This window comes from Coregonus lavaretus (genome assembly GCF_964263955.1).
Source record: "Coregonus lavaretus genome assembly, chromosome: 24".
Classification (NCBI taxonomy): domain Eukaryota; kingdom Metazoa; phylum Chordata; class Actinopteri; order Salmoniformes; family Salmonidae; genus Coregonus; species Coregonus lavaretus.
Window position 1 is genome coordinate 21,106,449 of NC_140011.1, and position 20,653 is coordinate 21,127,101.

The 20,653-nt window shown below is 43.8% G+C and overlaps 3 protein-coding genes across 3 annotated transcripts in view; 2 read left to right on the plus strand and 1 right to left on the minus strand.

Annotated features, from left to right (window-relative positions):
* LOC311099682 (serine/threonine-protein kinase NIM1-like) overlaps positions 1-10,509 on the plus strand; it is a 30,998-nt gene extending 20,489 nt beyond the window's left edge. The window contains exons 5-7 of the mRNA XM_084140400.1: positions 6,754-7,064; positions 7,265-7,533; positions 9,273-10,509. Coding sequence (XP_083996526.1) covers positions 6,788-7,064; positions 7,265-7,533; positions 9,273-10,028 — 1,302 coding nt within the window. The 5' untranslated portion in view covers positions 6,754-6,787 and the 3' untranslated portion in view covers positions 10,029-10,509. The remainder of the gene's footprint in view (positions 1-6,753; positions 7,065-7,264; positions 7,534-9,272) is intronic.
* Positions 10,510-12,742: 2,233 nt separating this feature from the next.
* LOC311099722 (growth arrest and DNA damage-inducible protein GADD45 gamma-like) lies at positions 12,743-13,428 on the minus strand (the record flags this gene model as incomplete). The annotated part of the gene is made up of 3 exons (XM_084140460.1): positions 12,743-12,856; positions 12,968-13,175; positions 13,286-13,428. The coding sequence occupies 3 exons, from the start codon at positions 13,426-13,428 to the stop codon at positions 12,743-12,745; spliced, it is 465 nt and encodes a 154-aa protein (XP_083996586.1).
* A 3,099-nt stretch (positions 13,429-16,527) lies between these two features.
* LOC311099738 (growth arrest and DNA damage-inducible protein GADD45 gamma-like) lies at positions 16,528-17,185 on the plus strand (the record flags this gene model as incomplete). The annotated part of the gene is made up of 3 exons (XM_084140475.1): positions 16,528-16,628; positions 16,747-16,954; positions 17,072-17,185. 3 exons carry the CDS (start codon positions 16,528-16,530, stop codon positions 17,183-17,185), a joined length of 423 nt encoding a protein of 140 aa, XP_083996601.1.
* Positions 17,186-20,653: the final 3,468 nt, after the last annotated feature.

Genomic DNA, 20,653 nt, shown 5'->3' on the forward strand with positions numbered 1-20,653 from the left:
AGGTAGCACGTCCGGTGAGCAGGTCAGGGTTCCATAGCCGCAGGCAGAATAGTTTAAACTGGAGCAGCAGCACAACCAGGTGGACTGGGAACAGCAAGGAGTCATCAGGCCAGGTAGTCCTGAGGCATGGTCCTAGGGCTCATGTCCTCCGGGAGGGGAGGGAGAGAGAAGGGAATTAGAAGGAGCATACTTAAATTCACACAGGACACCAGATAAGACAGAAGAATAACATGAGATATAACAGACTGACCCTAGCCCCCTGGCACATAGACTATTGCAGCATAGAGACTGGAGGCTGAGACAGGGGGGGTTGGGAGACAATGTGGTCCCGTCCGATGATACCCCCGGACAGGGCCAACCAGGCAGGATATAACCCCACCCACTTTGCCAAAGCACAGCCCCCACACCAACAGACCACCAACCTACTACCCTGAGACAAGGCTGAGTATAGCCCACGAAGATCTCCTCCACTGCACGAGCCCGAGGGGGCGTCGCTCCAGTGCCTTTCCATTCACTTTCGCACCCCTGGGCCAGACTACACTCAATCATAGGACCTACTGAAGAGATGAGTCTTCAGTAAAGACTTAAAGGTCGAGACCGAGTCTGCGTCTCTCACATGGATAGGCAGACCATTCCATAAAAATGTAGCTCTATAGGAGAAAGCCCTGCCTCCAGCTGTTTGCTTAGTAATTCTAGGGACAATAAGGAGGCCTGCGTCTTGTGACCGTAGCGTACGTGTAGGTATGTACGGCAGGAGCAAATCGGAAAGATAGGTAGGAGCAAGCCCATGTAATGCTTTGTAGGTTAGCAGTAAAACCTTGAAATCAGCCCTAGCCTTAACAGGAAGGCAGAGGCTAGCACTGGAGTAATATGATCAAATTGTTTGGTTCTAGCAGCCGTGTTTAGCATTAACTGAAGTGTATTTAGTGCTTTATCCGGGTAGCCGAAGAGTAGAGCATTGCAGTAGTCTAATCTAGAAGTGACAAAATCATGGATGAGCTTTTCTGCATAATTTTTGGACAAAAAGTTTCTGATTTTTGTAATGTCACGAAGATGGAAAAAAGCTGTCCTTTAAATATTCTTGATATGTTCATCAAAAGAGAGATCAAGGGCCAGAGTAACGCAGAGGTCCTTCCGTTTTTTTTAACCATCAAGATTAATTGTCAGATCCAACAGAAGATCTCTTTGTTTCTTGGGACCTAGAACTAGCATCTCTGTTTTGTCCGAGTTTAAAAGTAAAACATTTGCCACCATCCACTTCCTTATGTCTGAAACACAGGCTTCCAGGTTAGACAATTTTGGGGCTTCACCATGTTTCATCGAAATGTACAGCTGTGTGTTGTCTGCATTGCAATGAAAGTTAACATTGTGTTTCCGAATGACATCATCAAGAGGTGAAATGTATAGTGAAAACAATAGTGGTCCTAAAACTGAACCTTGAGGAACACCGAAACGTACAATTGATTTGTCAGAGGACAAACAATCCTCAGAGACGAACGGTTATCTTTCCGACAGATATGATCTACACCAGGCAAGAACTTGTCTGTGTAAACCAATTATGGTTTCCAATCTCTCCAAAAGAATGTGGTGATTGATGGTGTCAAAAGCAGCACTAAGGTCTAGGAGCACGAGGACAGATGCAGAGCCTTGGTCTGACGCCATTAAAGGGTAATTTCCCACCTTCACAAGTGCAGTCTCAGTGCTATGATGGGGTCTAAAACTAGACTGGAGCGTTTCGTATACATTATTTGTCTTCAGGAAGGCAGTGAGTTTCTGCACAACAGCTTTTTCAGAAAATGTTGAGAGGAATGGGAGATTTGATATAGGCCGATAGTTTTTACTTTTTCGGGGTCAAGGTTTAGCATTTTCAAGAGAGGCTTTTTTATTACTGCCATTTTAGTGAGTTTCGTACACATCCAGTGGATAGGGAGCCATTTATTATGTTCAACATAGGAGAGCCAAGCACAGGAAGTAGCTCTTTCAGTAGTTTAGTTGGAATAGGGTCCAGTATGCAGCTTGAAGGTTTAGAGGCCATGACTATTTTCATTAATGTGTCAAGAGATATAGGATAAAAAAACTTCAGTGTCTCCATTGATCCTAGGTCCTGGCAGTTTTGTGCAGACTCAGGACAGCTGAGCTTTGGAGAAATACGCAGATTCAAAGAGAAGTCTGTAATTTGCTTTCTAATGATCATGCTCTTTTCGTCAAAGAAGTTAATGAATTAATCACTTCTGAAGTGAAAGGCATCCTCTCTTGGGGAATGCTGCTTTCTAGTTAGCTTTGCGACAGTATCAAATAGAAATGTTGGATTGTTCTTATTCTCCTCAATTAGGTTGGAAAAATAGGATGATCGAGCAGCAGTGAGGGCTCTTTGATATTGCACTGTACTTTCTTTCCAAGCTAGTAGGAAGACTTCCAGTTTGGTGGAGCGTCATTTCCGTTCCAATTGTCTTGAAGCTTGCTTCAGGGCTCGGGTATTTTCTGTATACCAGGGAGCTAGTTTCTTGTGAAAAAAGTTGTTATGTTTTTAGGGGTGCGACTGCATCTAGGGTTTTACGCAAGGTTACATTTAGATTCTCAGTTAGGTCGTTAACTGATTTTTGTACTCCGTCGTCCTTGAGTAGGTGGAGGGTCTGGAAGGGCCTCTAGGAATCTTTGGGTTGTCCGAGAATTTATAGCACAGCTTTCGATGATCCTTGGTTGGGGTCTGAGCAGATTATTTGTTGAGATTGCAAACGTAATAAGATGGTGGTCCGATAGTCCAGGATTATGAGGAAAAACATTTAGATCCACAATTTATTCCACGGGACAAAACTAGATTCAGGGTATGACTGTGCCAATGAGTAGGTCCGGAGACATGTTGGACAAAACCCACTGAGTCGATGATGGCTCCGAAAGCCTTTTGGAGTGGGTCTGTGGACCTTTCCATGTGAATATTAAAATCACCAAAAATTTGAATATTATCTGCCATGACTACAAGGTCCGATAGGAATTCAGGGAACTCAGTGAGGAACTCTGTATAAGGCCCAGGAGGCCTGTAAACAGTAGCTATAAAAAGTGATTGAGTAGGCTGCATAGATTTCATGCCTAGAAGCTCAAAAGACGAAAACGCAGTCATTTTTGGGGGGGTAAACTGAAATTTGCTATCGTAAATGTTAGCAACACCTCTGCCTTTGCGGGATGCGCGTGGGATATGGTCACTAGTGTAACCAGGAGGAGAGGCCTCATTTTACAGAGTAAATTCAGCAAGGTTAAGCCATGTTTCAGTCAGGCCAATCACATCAAGATTATGATCAGTGATTAGTTCATTGACCATAACTGCCTTGGAAGTGAGGGATCTAACATTAATTAGCCCTATTTTGAGATGTGAGATATCACAATCTCTTTCAATAATGACAGGAATGGAGAAGGTCTTTATTTCCGTGAGATTGCTAAGGCGAACACCACCCCGTTAAGTTTTGCTCAACCTAGATCAAGGCACAGTCACGGTCTCAATGGGGAAAGCTGAGCTGACTACACTGACATTTACATTACATTTACGTCATTTAGCAGACGCTCTTATCCAGAGCGACTTACAAATTGGTGCATTCACCTTATGATAGCCAGTGGGACAACCACTTTACTTTTTTTCATTTTTTTTCATTGGGGGGATAGAAGGATTACTTTTATACTATCCCAGGTATTCCTATTATTATATAGTATTATTTTCAAGTCTTGCCATTAATATTCAAGCCGATTTAGGTCGAAACGGTAACTAGGCCACTCAGGAACATTTAAATGTCGTCTTGGTAAGCAACTCCAGTGTATATTTGGCCTTGTGTTTAAGGTTACTGACTGTGCTAGTGGTAGACTCCACTAAGCTGGCAGGCTGGCCTGCACCCTAACTCATTGTGGAGCTAGAGGAGTTAGAGCCCTGTCTATGTTGGTAGATAAGTTGAGAGCACCCCTCCAGCTAGGATGGAGTCCATCACTCCTCAGCAGGCCAGGCTTGGTTCTGTTTGTGGGTGAGTCCCAGAAAGAGGGACAATTATCTACAAATTCAACCAGCGATTGAGTTGTGAGACTGCTGTAGAGCTCATCACTCCCCCTAACTGGGAGGGGGCCAGAGACAATTACTTGATGCCGACACATCTTTCTAGCTAATTTACACGTTGAAGCTATGTTGCTCTTGGTGACCTCTGACTGTTTCATCCTAACATCGTTGGTGCCGACATGAATAACAATATCCCTATACTCTTACGTCAGTAGCCCTGCCCCCTAGTAAACAGTGTATGATCGCTGGATGATTTTTTAAAGTCTAATATTGTGGGTAATGGAGTCGCCAATGACTAGGGTTTTCAATTTGTCAGAGCTTATGGTGGGAGTCTTCGATGGCTCAGACCCGGTAACGAGTGGAGGAGAGACCTGAGAAGGCTCGGCCTCTGACTCCGACTCGTTGCTTAATTGGGAGAACCGGTTGAACGTTTCTGTCGGCTGAATGAGCGGTTGAGCATGCCGACAGCATTGTCCCAGAAACCTTGAGAAAATTGTCCGGCTGCGGGGACTGTACGAGGGGATTTCTACTACTATCTGTACTTACTGGTGGCACAGATGCTGTTTCATCCTTTCCTACGCTTAAATTGCCCTTGCCTAACGATTGCATCTGAAGCGGGGCTTGCAGCACGGCCATCCTCACCATAAGGCGATAGTTTTCCTGTATATTATGAGTACAGCGACTGCAATTAGATGGCATAGTGTTAATGTTACTACTTAGCTTTGGCTGGTGGAAGTCCTGTAGAACCATGTCCAGATAAAGCGTCCGGGGTGAAAAAATTGAATGAAAAAAAGTTGAGGGAGGAAAAAAAGTATTAAACATAACTAAGACGTTGGTAAAATGTGTTAAATGAAGATTGATTAAACGGTTTTTAAAAAGTAAAACCCGTAAAGTTTAGCAGATAGCCAAGTAGCAGCAAACAGCGCAGCACAGAGACAAGTGACGCGCTCAAAACGGAAGTTTGGCTCTAGAATAACTGGAAATGTCTCTACTGAGAAATGTCCTCTACTGGAGAGAGACTGGAGGAATCTAAAACAACAATGGCAGCATAACTGTCAGTCAGGGCCTAGATATGTCAATCAGGCTTCTTCACCTGCAGGATGATCTGAGACCAGACACCCGGACAGCTGAGGAAACTGTAGGTTTGAACAACCGAATAATTTCTGCACAAACTGTCTGAAACCATCTCAGGGAAGCTCATCTGCGTGCTCGTTGTCCTCACCAGGGTCTTGACTGACTGCAGTTTGACGTCGTAATCGACTTCAGTGGGCAAATGCTCACTGTCGATGGCCACTGGCACGCTGTGTGCTCTTCATGGATGAATACCGGTTTCAACTGTACTGGGGCAGATGGCAGACAGCGTGTATGACATCGTGTGGGCGAGCAGTTTGCTGATGTCAATGTTGTGAACAGAGTGCCCCATGGTGGCGGTGGGGTTATGGTATGGGCAGGCACAAGCTACAGACAACGAACACAATTGCATGTCATCAATGGCAATTTCCATGCCCAGAGATACTGCGATGAGATCCTGAGGCCAATTGTCGTGCCATTCATCAGCTGCAATCAACTCATGTTTCAGCATGATAATGCACGGCCCCATGTCGCAAGGATCTGTGCACAATTCTTAAAGGCTGAAAATGTCCCAGTTCTTCCATAGCCTGCATACTCAACAGACATGTCACCCATTGAGCATGTTTGGGATACTCTGGATCGACGTGTACAACAGCATGTTCCAGTTCTCGCCATATCCAGCAACTTCGCAAAGCCATTGAAGACAAGTGGGACAACATTCCACAGGCCTCAATCAACAGCCTGATCATTTTAGAATAAGGTTATATGCGAAGGAGATGTGTCACGCTGCATGAGGCAAATGATGGTTTTCTGATCCACACCCCTACTTTCTTTTTAAGGTATCTGTGACCAACCGATGCATATCTGTATTCCCTGTCATGTGAAATCCATAGATTAGAGCCTAATTTATTTATTTCAATTGACTGATTTCCTTATATGAACTGTATCTCAGTAAAAATGTTGAAATTGTTTATATTTTTTTCTGTGTATTTTACATGTGATAATGCCAGAGAGAGGGCCAGAGATGATTACAGACATCTGTGATAATCTGAATCACTAGAAGTATTTTGATAGATTAAATAAAATCCTTCAAAGATACCAATATTCTAGTAGTTTACTGCTAAACTTCTGAAATTTCAGTAAAATACCCTCCCTTGCCTGGCCTATGTTAAAAGTGTTTGTTAGGTGTTACGCCTGTGTTAAAAGATGCTTAAAATTATTAAAAGACAAAAAAATGATTATGATTGTGTTGAATTGTGTTTTGGGAAATTAAGATAGACATGGTTTTAAAAAGGTAGTAAGATTTCATTCAGAACAGACATTTGTAGGCAGCTTAACCCAGTGTAATTTGTGCCAAGTGACCACTTTTTTTTGTACAAGCTATGTTTCCAAAATGGTAATGTTTACATTAATTCTGATTATTTCCAAGAATACACAACATCTTGAAATATATGTAGATACTGTATCTTTGTTAGAAAGAATACTATATTTCCTTGACTGAATGATGCTGAATGTTTAAAAAAATGCCTCAACTTACACCACGCTCTCCTCTATATAATTCAGTTCATAGTTACTGTCTAGGTCATCCATAATGCTGTGGAGTATTGGGTTCTCAAGATGACTGTATATATTTTGTTTCCTGTCCACAGTCCATAATCTGCCATGACCTGAGCAGCAGTAAGGATGCCAGGGGGCCAGTACCAGGTGTCCACCAGGAGGAAGACTCTCCACAGCCGCTATAGCCTGTCAGTCAGCTCGTTAGGTCGGCAGGATGAGGAGGAGGATACCCCGCCCCTATGCCTCACCCCCCTGGAGAAGCTCACCATCAAAATGTGTCAGGATGAGCAGACCATCAAGGAGCTGATTGTGGGCCGTAGGATTGGTTTCTACAAGGTCCGTGGTGAGATCGGCTCTGGAACCTTCTCCCACGTCAAAATGGCCTTCCACGCCCTCACCAAAGGTAAAGGCCACACTGCTGACCGTGCAAAATTGCATCAACAATTAATCAGTGCAGCTGGTATCATCATCCATGTAATGATGATAACAGCATAGCAATTCATTAATGTGACTGTGAAACCACCACAGTAAAGCACATTGAAAATGAACTGAGGAAAACACCTGTCTCAAGTGTCCAACACCTCTCACCTTCTCTCCCCCCAGACAAGGTGGCCATCAAGGTGCTGGATAAGATGCGGCTGGACGTTCAGGCCCAGAGGCTGCTCTCCAGGGAGATCTCCAGCATGGAGGCCCTGCAGCATGCCAATGTGGTGCGTCTGTACGAGGTGGTGGAGTCACACAGCCGCCTCTACCTGGTGCTGGAGTATGCCGGGGGAGGGGACCTCCACACACACATCTGCTCCGAGGGCAAGCTGTCAGAAGCCGAGGCCAAGATCACCTTCGCACAAATCCTATCCGCCATCAAACACATGGTCCGTAGCATTCAATTGAATACACATACAGTGCCTTCGGAAAGTATTCACACCCCTTGACTTTTTCAACATTTTGTTACGTTACAGCCTTATTCTAAAATTGATTAAACAAATAAAAATCCTCAGCAATCCACACACAATACCCCTTAAAGACAAAGAAAAACAGGTTTTTAGAAATGTTTTGCAAATTTATAATAAAGAAAAAACGGAAATACCTTATTTACATAAGTACTCAGAACCTTTGCTATGAGACTCGAAATTGAGCTCAAGTGCATCCTGTTTCCATTGATCATCCTTGACATGTTTATACAACTTGATTGGAGTTTACTTGTGGTAAATTCAATTGATTGGACATGATTTGGAAAGGCACACAGCTGTCTATATAAGGTCCCACAGTTGACAGGGAATGTCAGAGCAAAAACCAAGCCACGAGGCCGAAGGAATTGTCCGTAGAGCTCCAAGACAGGATTGTGTCGAGGCATAGATCTGGGGAAGGGTACCAAAACATTTCTGCAGCATTGAAGTCCCCAAGAACACAGTGGCCTCCATTCTTAAATGGAAGAAGTTTGGAACCACCAAGACTCTTCCTAGAACTGGTTGCCAGGCCAAACTGAGAAATCGGGGGAGAAGGGCCTTGGTCAGGGAGGAGACCAATAACCCAATTGTCACTCTGACAGAGCTCTAGAGTTCCTCTGTGGAGATGGGAGAACTTTCCAGAAGGACAACCATCTCTGCAGCACTCCGCCAATCAGGCTTTTATGGTAGAGTGGCCAGACAGAAGCCACTCCTCAGTAAAAGGCACATGACGGCCCGCTTGGAGTTTGCCAAAAGGCAACTAAAAACAAGATTCTTTGGTCTGATGAAACCAAGATTGAACTCTTTGGCCTGAATGCCAAGCGTCACGTCTGGAGGAAACCTGGCACCATCCCTACGGTGAAGCGTGGTGGTGGCAGCATCATACTGTGGGGATGTTTTTCAGCGGCAGGGACTTGGAGTCTAGTCAGGATCGAGGCAAAGATGAATGGAGCAAAGTACAGAAAAATCATTGATGAAAACCTGCTCCAGAGCTCTCAGGACCTCAGACTGGGGCAAAGGTTTACCTTCCAACATGACAACGACCCTAAGCACACAGCCAAGACAACACAGGAGTGGCTTCGGGACAAGTCTCTGAATGTCCTTGAGCAGCCCAGCCAGAGCCCGGACTTGAACCCGATCGAACATCTCTGGAGAGATCTGAAAATAGCTGTGCAGCAACGCTCCCCATCCAACCTAACAGAGCTTGAGAGGATCTGCAGAGATGAATGGGAGAAACTCCCCAAATACAGGTGTGCCAAGCTCAAGAAGAATCGAGGCTGTAATCGCTGCCAAAGGTGCTTCAACAAAGTACTGAGTAAAGGGTCTGAATACTTATGTAAATGTCATATTTCAGTTTTTCAGTTTTTATACATTTTCAAAAATTTCGAAAAAAAAACGTTTTGGATTTGTCATTATGGGGTATTGTGTGTAATTTGATGACGTAAAAAAGTATTTAATTTAGAACAAGGCTGTAATGTAACAACATGTGGAAAAAGTCAAGGGGTCTGAATACTTTCCGAATACACTGTTTACTGTAGGATCAGCAATGTGACCGCAGGTCTTATTACAGTCCAATACAGAGATTCTTGATATAAAGGTATTATTTTAGTCAATTTAAATCATCAAATTATTTCTTACAGTATGTGTATTGTTTTTGTTTGTAGCATGACAAAAACATAATCCACCGGGACCTGAAGGCTGAGAATGTACTGTACACCTGTAATGGCTGTGTGAAGGTGGCTGACTTTGGCTTCAGCACCATGGTCACCAACTGCAGCGACACCCTGGACACCTTCTGTGGCTCTCCCCCCTACGCCGCACCTGAACTCTTCAGGGACGAGTGCTATGTGGGTCCGCCAGTGGACGTATGGGCCATGGGTGTCCTGCTCTTCTTCATGGTGACTGGCACCATGCCCTTCCGAGCCGACACCATTGGCAAGCTGAGGCTTGCTGTTATAGGGGGGGTCTACACCCTCCCGCCCTGGGTGCCAGGCCCATGCCAGCGGCTGATCCGGGGCATCCTGAAGCCTGTGCCAGCGGAACGCTATGCGGTGGACCAGATGCTGGGCTGTGACTGGCTGCTTCCTGTGGAGTACCCGTGGACTGTGGTGCCACCGTTCCCCCTCAACCCTCTGCGCCTAGCGGATGCAGAGCCAGGGGAGCTGGATGATGAGGAGGAGGAGATCAGGGCCTCCCTGGAGGAGCTGGGTGTCAACATGGAACACATACGCAACAACGAGGGCAAGGATAGCCGCAGCCCCATCACCGGACTTTACCGCATCCTCTTACACCGCGCCCAGAAAAGGCGTGGCGCCGAGACTGTGCCCGTGGTCGGAGGGTTGATCCGGGACCCTAAGAGAGAGGGCCTCCGAGCCTACAGAGGTCTGATGCACTCCTCCAGGTTATGTGTCCTTCAGTAAGTGACCAGCTTGGACATAGGTCCTTTGAACATTCACTCAGGGTCATACAGCTACAAATGTTCTATTGCACTTTGGGATGAAAGTATGAATGTAACATAGGAACCTCTGTATATGAACAGTTGTGGAGGATTGATGTCTCTAACAAAGTAAGATTGTTATTTGAAATCTTTTGAAGCTGAAATAGAGGTGTAAACGTGCCTGATGAAATAATGAGTCCCATCAAAATGAATTTAAAAAGCACCATTTTTAGTATATAAATGATACTTATATACTTTTATTCATAGCAGAACAGACAGCATGAAATATGAAGAATGTGCTGAAAGAGCATTGCTTTTAGACAACTCCTTAGTTGTTTGATGAGACATCGATAGTCTCTGAAATCAGTATGCTTGTTTGTCTTTGTGATTTTTCTTGCCTTTAGAGAAGACTGATTATGCACAGGTGCTTGTCTCTGTATTATATTCAACCACCAAATGGAACTTCTACTATTGTGACTTACTGATGCTTGAATATTTAAAAAAAATCTAAATAAAGTGCAATAAAGACTTAATTGACATTCATGCAGGTTTTGTTAATCTGAAGCAGGTGGAGGTCAAATGTAAACCTTATGCAAGCAGATTTAGGGCTGCTATCCAGCTTCTTTGTATTAAGTGTTTAAAAAAGTTTCACCAGTGTCCTGCTAGACACCATGTAAACAATAGCCCGAATTGCAGGAACACCCCAAATTGCGGGCTGCAGTTGCACACTATTCGGTTTGGGGGTTTAAATAGGGGGCTGGCTATCATCTGGTGCTCTGCCAGCTAGCTTGCTAGTTAGTGACACTGTGTGCTAGCTTGCTAGTTAGCTAGCACACAGTGTTTCCCCCACCTCCCGCCTGCTGTGTACCTGCGGAAACCGTGCCAGCAGGCGGGGGCTCCCCCAAGCACATCAGGCTGGAGGCTGGGGCAACACTGTGTGCTAGCTAGTTAGCGACATTGTGTGCTATCTTGCAAACACATGGTGTCGCCCCTGCCTCCCTCCTGCTGTGTACCGGAGAAAACCATGCCCGACAGACGGGGGCGAAGGACACTGTCTACCAGTGTCACCCCCGCCTACCGCTAGCTACTGTGTTCAGCAGGCAGGAGCAAAGGACACTGTGAGCTGGCTTAGCCAGCTAGCTCACGGTGTCGCCCCTGCCTGCTGTGTACTGGAGTACTCCTTAGGACAAGCTGGCGAAGCCAGCTCACAGTGTCCATCGCTCCCGTCTGCCGAACACCTGCCCTCGCCGTCGTTAACAGAACTGCAGGAAAACAGTGCATGACAGGCGGGGGCAAAGGACACTACCGTTGTCGCCCCCGCCTCTTATTCTTCTGTGGGGTTTATCGGCGGAGTGCCCCTGCCTCCCGCCTATGTGCTGGAGTCAAAGCTTAAAGAAGTGACCAATAGAAGAATAAGGAGGGGTTTCTGCAGATGCAAGAATGCCCACATACAGGAATGCCCCAAATTGTGGTCTGCAGTTGCACCCTTCTCCCCAAACCAGTCTACTCTGGCCCCCAAACTACCCTTGACTCCTCCCTCGTCCGGCCTCACCTGCAGAAAGCGGCAGATGGCACGTTGTGGCTACAAAGACATCTGCCAGTCAGACAATAGTCCCTCTGTGTGGACCGCTGGATGTGACAGCAGAGCGCACGCTGCTATTGTGCGCCCCCCATACACATGCAGATGAGCCAAGAAGGGAGGGAGGGAGGGAACACAGACTTTTACTGATGTGACAACAGCGAGCAGTTGACAGACATAAGCTCCTGCTGAGCACATTTTTTTGTCAACCCAATAACCTCCCCACCATAACTAAGTAGGCATAGGCTACCCTCTAAACTTAGTAATGAGATTGAAAACACATGACAACAAATACAATATTCATTCAGTTTTATTAGGGTATTCGTTTTTTTACATAAACATTCCTTAATTAAAACATTGAAATAATTATAATTCATTATGTATTTCATTTTTAACATAATGAAATGTTCTCAAGCATAAACATATATAAACAGATAACATACGTTCATTTTTTTCTTCTTTTTGTCAAAGTTAGGCAAAACATTCTAACGTGAAACCTTTAGAGAATTATGTGTTAGTTCCTTGTTTTCTTTTTTGACAGTTAAACGTTCTAAAGTGAAACCTTTAGAGAATTATAAGTTTAATATTTATCATTTTTTTTATATTCATTTTTGCCATTATTACATTTCTAAAGTTAAACCTTTAGAGAATTAAGACAATTCTGGAGTGGGAAACATTTCGCTGAATGTAACGGTTGTTATTGCCGCTCAGCAAGAAGACATTTTTAAAAAGTCCGTTCTTAAGAATGCTTCTTCTTGGCACCGCTTCTACTCCTACTGCGCGTGCTTCAACGTGCGACGTTCGCTCTGTGGAACACAGGATGCAGAACTCGCTCCTCCTTTCTCTCCAAACCTCATCCGCACAAAGAATGAGGGCCGTTTGTCGCTCTTGTGACATACCTGACCTCATTCACATAAAGAATGGAAGTCATCTTGGCATGGACGGGACAAGAGACGATGAAATCACGGGGGCCCATTCGGGCTGGCCACGCGCTGCCTGGATCGGAATCCTCCTCAGGAGTATCCAGGGATGAGAAACAGTGTCATCCTGTAAAAGGATGAGTATTTCCTTATAGGTTGAAGGTTTACAGCATCTCAAGATAGAAGAGTAGTCCCAGATCAGCGCTTAGGGAGGGTGATCTCTGGAACCCAGTCGTTCACACTGCGGCTCTCCTCACAGAACAGGTGCAGCTTCTCCAGAGCAGGGTCCTCCCAAGAACCATCAGCTGAGTTCTGTTGACAAACAAGAGGGGAAAGGAACATTAGTCACATGGACACAATGAACAGTTAAAAACTATATATTATTGCATGTTTTAAGTCAGATTGGGTTGAAATAGTACATACCGTGATAAGAGAGCAGTGGGCATCTTCAAGCTGGCCAGTCTTGTCACCAACAATCTCGGCCAGTCGCTGCATGTCGTTCACTCTGACGATGCTGATGTCATTGTCAAAACAGTAAGACTGGATGAGGGTGAAGTGGATCTGGAGAGCAATGTCACACTCCCACTCCTCATCGGTGGCCAGGATGCAGAAAGACACACTGTCTGGGTCACTGCAAAGAAAAAAATAGAAGCACCATAAGTATATGCAAAATGACTTCAAATTTAGCAAACATAGATAGAAATTAAGTTTACATCAGCATTTCAAGAAGCTCATACTTACACATTCATAACTTTAGCAGACTCATAGACACCAACGGTCAGGCAGTCGTTGTCTTTAGCAGAGAGCAGAACTTCCTCCAGGACTTTGCCAGTGCACTGGGCACGCTCAGCTGGCTTCTGGATCAGAACTTCCTCAAGAGTCATGATGATGCTGAATATTCCAAAACTTCGTGAGAGGGAGGTAGTGTAGTCGGAGAGTAAATCAGAAAAGACGAGTGATTCTGAAGGGACTGTGCTGCGTTTTATACCCTTGGGCTAGTGGCCGCTGTGAATACGCAGCGCCCTAATTGGTTGACCTGAATGGCGAAATGGTATGCTAATTTTATTGTCACACGGCTCATGGCAGATTGATAGGGGCCATCATGGCACGTCTTTTTCTGTGCCGGGCATGCTCGCCAACCGAAAACAAAAAATGTTGTATTTATTTAAGATGGATTTAGATAATATTTCGACTTCTCTCCCAGTTTAAACTCAATAAATGGAGATTTTGGCAGTCATATTTTGCATCACAAATTTACTTGAGTTTTGATTGTTTCACATGACACACTAATTAATGCCAATAGCCTCAAAATATACTTTTGGAGATGCATTTGATCATTTATTAGGCTAAATCAGTCTATAAGCCTACTGAAACGACATTTACATTACATTTACGTCATTTAGCAGACGCTCTAAAATTCCAAAGTTTGACAATTGGATATTATAAAACTTTGTAAAGTGCTTAAAAGTGCCCGATTTGTCTCTGATTTAGATTCTGTATGTTTCAGTTTTAGGTGAAAGTATGTCTAAACACAAACAATAATATAGTGAAAGTAAAGTGTGGAGAAGGCGCACCATTCCCCGTTTGGAGAGGGCAGGTGGAGGATGGCCATCTGTAGAACCAAAAACGGACCCTTTTGTGCACGCAGAAACTCCTATTATCACGCTCTCAATACAAATGCAAATTAACAGCGCGTGCCAGGAGGCTGTGCGTGCCGCACAATCATCACTGCTGGCCTACACTAACCACGTGATTGCCATCAGCTGTCCGAATTTTTATTTATTTACTTTTGCCACATGGACCAATGAAGATTATATCTATGCTTTGCCATACAAGTAATTATAAATGTTGAGCAACTGGCACGTGAACCGTTCAGGCCAAGTTATATTTGCAGGATAAAGCCTAATAGCCTATACACAAATCCAAATATTACGCAGTTTGGCCTAATTTGATCCACTTTCGTAATCTAGAATAGGACTGCTGCATGTGTAATTCTAGAGGGTCGAGATAACAGGTTCGCGGTGATTGATTCAGCTCCATTGTTTGGTGGATAGCAGCGCAGCAGATGGAGGACTGTTGCTATGAGGACCCCCCCGTTCCTATTGTCCGCGAGTCTTTACATTCGCTTGAAGAAAAAGTCTGTTGTCTGAGTTTTGATCCAATTTAAATGTAAATAAAGTGAGCGTATGGTCAAAACTCAGGACTATGAATCTCTGATAGGCGTAGTCGTATCTTTAATAGAGGCCACGCGCATGAGTTGCAGCCCAAGATTGAATCATTCAGAAATGTTTGGGGCATAAACACACCTAATAAATAAATATGCTGTTTTGATTAAAGCAGGTTATTTTGCTACAAAATAAACGAATTGATTATAGCAATTAGAGTAGTTTATTATCATTGGTTTATTATCAGGCAATCATTAGTTGAGAGGTTTAAATGGCCCATGTTGCAGGCAACAACAACCCATAGCATTGCATAGGTTAGCCTAATGCACAACAGTTTACAAACATAAAAGATAGGGTTCCTTGAATCAATGTTTGAATCATCTGATAGCAGCTCAATGACTAGGCTATTTTTGGAAGGCTCAACCTAGCATGGCAACAGGGCAGGCGCGTGCAAGTCGATATAGGACGCATTGTTCATGAAGCAGCACATCTGCCAGATGGGGCCCCCTCCCCAGCAGCGCGTGACAGGTGTTCCTGGCTCAAGCCATGGCTCGCTCGGGCGAATGACATAGCCAACTGCACATTGACCCATGGCTCAAAAGTTCTTTGTACAGATGCAAATTAGCCAAACAAGCAGATAACTTCAACTAGCCTACTTTCTATTAGCAACGTTCTATTAATTTAGTAGTAGCAATCATGTTGGTTCATTGCCTAATCACAAGATGAAGTTGGGTTTGCAACTTGCAAGTTGAAACACTGTGGTCACAATGTAGGATACTTTGGGTATATTATGCAATCAAATAATATAGGGAAAGCAGCGAGACTTCTACAATATTGCAATTTCCAAACTATTGCACTTGCTTCTGTGCGTTTTACCCGTTAAGGTTACTAATGCGCTCTATTACAATTTCTTATTTAAAGACAAACGTTTTATGTTGCCTATGCGTAATATCTGCGGCGGTCATTGGCCATTGTGCTCTGCAGGTGCCGATTTATCTCTGCTTGTATCGTGCAGCAGAAGTTTTCTTTGTTGACACCTTCACCTTCCCCCACCCCCACGGACAGATGGGATCTTGTTGCTATGGAGAGAGATACAGGCATCTCCAAATGCCACGCGCCTGAAGTCAACCATGGTTTTACAAATGCAAAACAGCGGCGCGTGCCATAATCGGATGCAAATAGGAACGTTGGGCCAATTCTGTTCTCCAATACTTGCCTAATCAACAAAATTGTATAGACCTACAAGTTGTCAGTTATCTGTATATTTAAGTAAGTAACACAATAATATTACGTTTTTCCAGAAATCTTTCTTAATACATAAAGTTGTATGCTAAATGTATGCTAAATCTACTTGATATATCATGCATTTGCTCTATTTAAATCATGAAGTATGCACCAGAAAAATTGACCAGCTTTAGAAAGTATAGCGATATCTTTATGTAGTTTGGAAGCCTTAAATGTGTCACTTGGATATGGATGGTTATTATGGATATTACAGTAGGCTAATAATCTCATCATCCAAACCGACCCTGCACAAATCGGAATTAATTAATCCAGTACATCAGATAAACGTCAGGGAGTTCTGCATTTGATCCATTCAATCGAACGGAAACTGCCCTGTCCTTTCTTCCGAGGTTTTGTCTATAGGCACGAGCCTGCTAGGGGGTCTCTTGCGCACTGTCTCCCAGCAGCCAATCACAGAACGCTAGTGTGCCACGTCCTCCCTATAAATACTAGCTATTTCTTACAAATAGCACAAACACTCTTCTGTTGAAACCTGATCAACATATCCTCGAATTGGGCTCTACAAACTTCAAAATGGAAGCTATTGGCATATCTCTGAAGGAAGCTCTCAAGTCTGCCCAGTGTGAGGATCGCCTCACTGTTGGTGTCTATGAAAGTGCCAAAATAATGAATGAGTAAGTGTTTTATGTACTGAATTTGTGCTTAATTTTGTACATTTACTCATTACTGAAATCATTGTTTTATTATATGATAACATTGACTAATGAAAGTTATTTTTTTTTATCTCAACAGTGACCAAGACAGTGTGTCTTTCTGCGTCCTGGCCACCGATGTGGAGTGGGAGTGTGACATTGCTCTCCAGATCCACTTCACCCTCATCCAGTCTTACTGTTTTGACAACGACATCAGCATCGTCAGAGTGAACGACATGCAGCGCCTGGCCGAGATTGTTGGTGACAAGACTGGCCAGCTTGAAGATGCCCACTGCTGTCTTATCACAGTATGTGCTATTTCAACTCAAACTGACTTTATTGAACCATTTAATAATAGAGAATGATTTAAACCATTCATTGTGTCCATGTGACTAATGTTCCTTTCCCCTCTTGTTTGTCAACAGAACTCAGCTGATGGTTCTTGGGAGGACCCTGCTCTGGAGAAGCTGCACCTGTTCTGTGAGGAGAGCCGCAGTGTGAACGACTGGGTTCCAGAGATCACCCTCCCTAAGCGCTGATCTGGGACTACTCTTCTATCTTGAGATGCTGTAAACCTTCAACCTATAAGGAAATACTCATCCTTTTACAGGATGACACTGTTTCTCATCCCTGGATACTCCTGAGGAGGATTCCGATCCAGGCAGTGCGTGGCCAGCCCGAATGGGCCCCCGTGATTTCGTCGTCTCTTGTCCCGTCCATGCCAAGATGACTTCCATTCTTTATGTGAATGAGGTCAGGTATGTCACAAGAGCGACAAACGGCCCTCATTCTTTGTGCGGATGAGGTTTGGAGAGATAGGAGAAGCGAGTTCTGCATCCTGTGTTCCACAGAGCGAACGTCGCACGTTGAAGCACGCGCAGTAGGAGTAGAAGCGGTGCCAAGAAGAAGCATTCTTAAGAACTGACTTTTTAAAATGTCTTCTTGCTGAGCAGCATAACACCATTGCATTCAGCGATATACTTCCCACTTTCCAGAATTGTCTTAATTCTCTAAAGGTTTCACTTTAGATTATTTGAATATGACAAAAACTAAAAAAAGAAAGAGAAAAATAAATGTACTTGTAATGATCTGAAGGTTTCACTTTAGACATTTAATTTGAGAATATAAACAAAATATTATTTCAGTTGTTATTATCGAAAATGTTACAATGTTGAACTCCTGATTATGTCAAAAACTAAAAATAAAGATATATTACATTTGTTGTTCTATAAAATGTTTTACTGTTGAATTCCTGATTGTCAAAAACTAAGAAAGAAGATATATGATTGAATACATTTGTTATTTTCTAAAGGTTTCACTTTAGAAATGTAATGTATGACAAAATGATCAATAAAAAGTTAAGCGTAAATCTTGGATCTTGAATGTTCTCTCCATGCTAAAAACAAATTCAACTGTCGTATCAAATCAGTCTCCCAACAATCATTCGTAAATAACCATTGGCACTTACACACTGTTTGGTGCTCTAACCATTACCCAACACTTGGACATCCCGTAGGCCTGATGTACTGGATTCTATCCTAATTGACCTATCATCATGGCCTGTTATATCCATGTTTATGCAGGCCCACATCTATTCTGACCACTGGAAGCATTTACCTGTGAGGGGTCTATCTTGGTATTTGGTATTTTATTGGTATTTTATTATGATCCCCATTAGCTGTTGCGAAAGCAGCAGCTACTCTTCCTGGGGTCCACACAAAACATGAAACATGACATAATACAGAACATTAATAGACAAGAACAACTCAAGGACAGAACTACATCAGGTAAAAAAATATACTATAACTCCAAGACGGTGGATTGTAGTATGTTTTTACAGCACCCAAAACCCTTCTGTGATATTATGAAGGTTCGATTGAATTGATCCCCATATCTGCTAGCCCTAACAGACCTCTCCTCCACACATACCCACAAACATACAGAGCTTGAGCCTGTGCCTTAACACACAGCAGTACAGGAGAACAATTGTAGTGTCTGTCACTAATCAGATGGAAGGTAACCAGAGTGATTGATCAATAATACATTGATGTGGTCCTCTGTAGCTCAATTGGTAGAGCATGGCGCTTGTAACGCCAGGGTAGTGGGTTCGATCCCCGGGACCACCCATACGTAAAAATGTATGCACACATGACTGTAAGTCACTTTGGATAAAAGCGTCTGCTAAATGGCATATTATTATTATTATATTATGATTAACTGTCACTTTATGTCCTCAGTCACTTAAGAGTTGAGATGTGGTTGAATGCCGTACTTATTCCCTCATATGGTAATTAGGCACACCTATTCACATTGATCACATTTCCTTATAGTGTGTATGACCATGGTGCACATAATGCATACCTACTTCCAATTGCATGTTGCAGCAGGATTAGGAGAGAGTTTACTTTGGTGCTGTGAACCGGAGTTTGCACCTGATTCTAACTTCCATGGTCAATGTGTGTATTTATAGGTGTTGTGTACTGAGGACTGCCTCTAACCAGTCCTGTGGGTGCAGACTGCATGTGGTGGCTTTAGAGGCAGTGGATGGAGGATAGTGGTGTTGCTAATGTGTCTTATGGCTGTTTAAGATTCACTCAGATCCAGGGTTCTACTTTTTTACTAGAGTGGTGGTGTTTGATGGAAGTACCTTTGGTTGTTATGTGGACCATTGATATTGTGCCAATTATGTTTACTATTAGTTGAATTATCTATTGAATTCACTCCAGACCTACAGTATGTGTCAGGTGTGCTACCAAATGACTGCAACACATTAAGAGATGTGCAGTCCATGTGAGCTCTGGTTGAAACATTCAGTTTCCACTCTAAAATAAGGAGCAAACTTTCACAAGGTCGTTTTGTGTAATAGTATAAGTGTGATTCGATTGAGTAGCTACCCACCAGGCACACACTGGTTGAATCAATGTTGTTTCTATGTAATTTTAATCACATTTCGTTGAACCAATGTGGAATAGAGGTTGAATTGACATCGGTGCCCATGTGGGTATTTGCTTACCAAACACCTAAAGATGACAGAGAATAACAAAAAACAATCCTATAAGTAATTATTCCATACACACGTTTATATGTCACAGCCGAACAAAACAAAGAAGAAATATATCCAGCTTTTCATAGTGCTCTTTTGCTCCTGGAACATGCCATTTGTGAATAGCCGCCATTCATTGGAAATGCAGAACTTTCCGGGGCTTTTGTGCTTTTGGAAACAAACTCCAAAGTCATTCTGGCCCAGCATGCTTCATGTCATTCTTAAGCATTGTGCCTGTATGTACTATTCAACAGCTGCCCCAGCCCTCATGCCCCAACTCTGTCACTCTATCTCTGAATACCCACCCTCTCCATCTCCTCCCCCCCCAGTAGCGCTCCTATCTGACCTCCAGATCTGCAGCCCTGCACTGAGCTGCCAAAGGCTGCCATCAAATCAGCCCCCAAGAATGGTGTGTTTAATTAGTGGCCCAGTGCAGTGTGCAGCTGGGGCTATTGTTCCCCATCAGACAGCAAGCGCCTGCAGACCCCCCCCCCCCCCCCCCCCCCAAAGGGTGTCCATGCAGGACTAAACTAGAACAGAGCAGAAATAGGAGTAGTAGGACGCTTTATTCACTTATCTGCACCACTAAGAGAGAGATTGAAGCCTAATGCAATGTCAATAGTAATACCCCCATGAGGTTCATGCACTGATATGAAAGCATGTGCTCTGCACCTATGCATCCCAACAGGGCTGGTGCTCGCTCTATCTCTCTATCTCAGCACTTCACAGCTGCTCTGATATGTGCAGTGTCTAATGTGCAGAGGTGGGCAGCAGAGGCGGCTTTAATTGCCCTGTGTCACAATATTTCATAATCTGTACCTCCCCAAACAACCCTGGTTGCCCCCCGTCTCATCCCGTTTTATAAGGGCTCTGTTCCAGCCACATGGCTCTTCTCAAGTGTCTTTTCAATACTAATGCCCCCCTCCCTCTGCACAGTAAGCTGATGACGCCCCAGGAGCAGCAG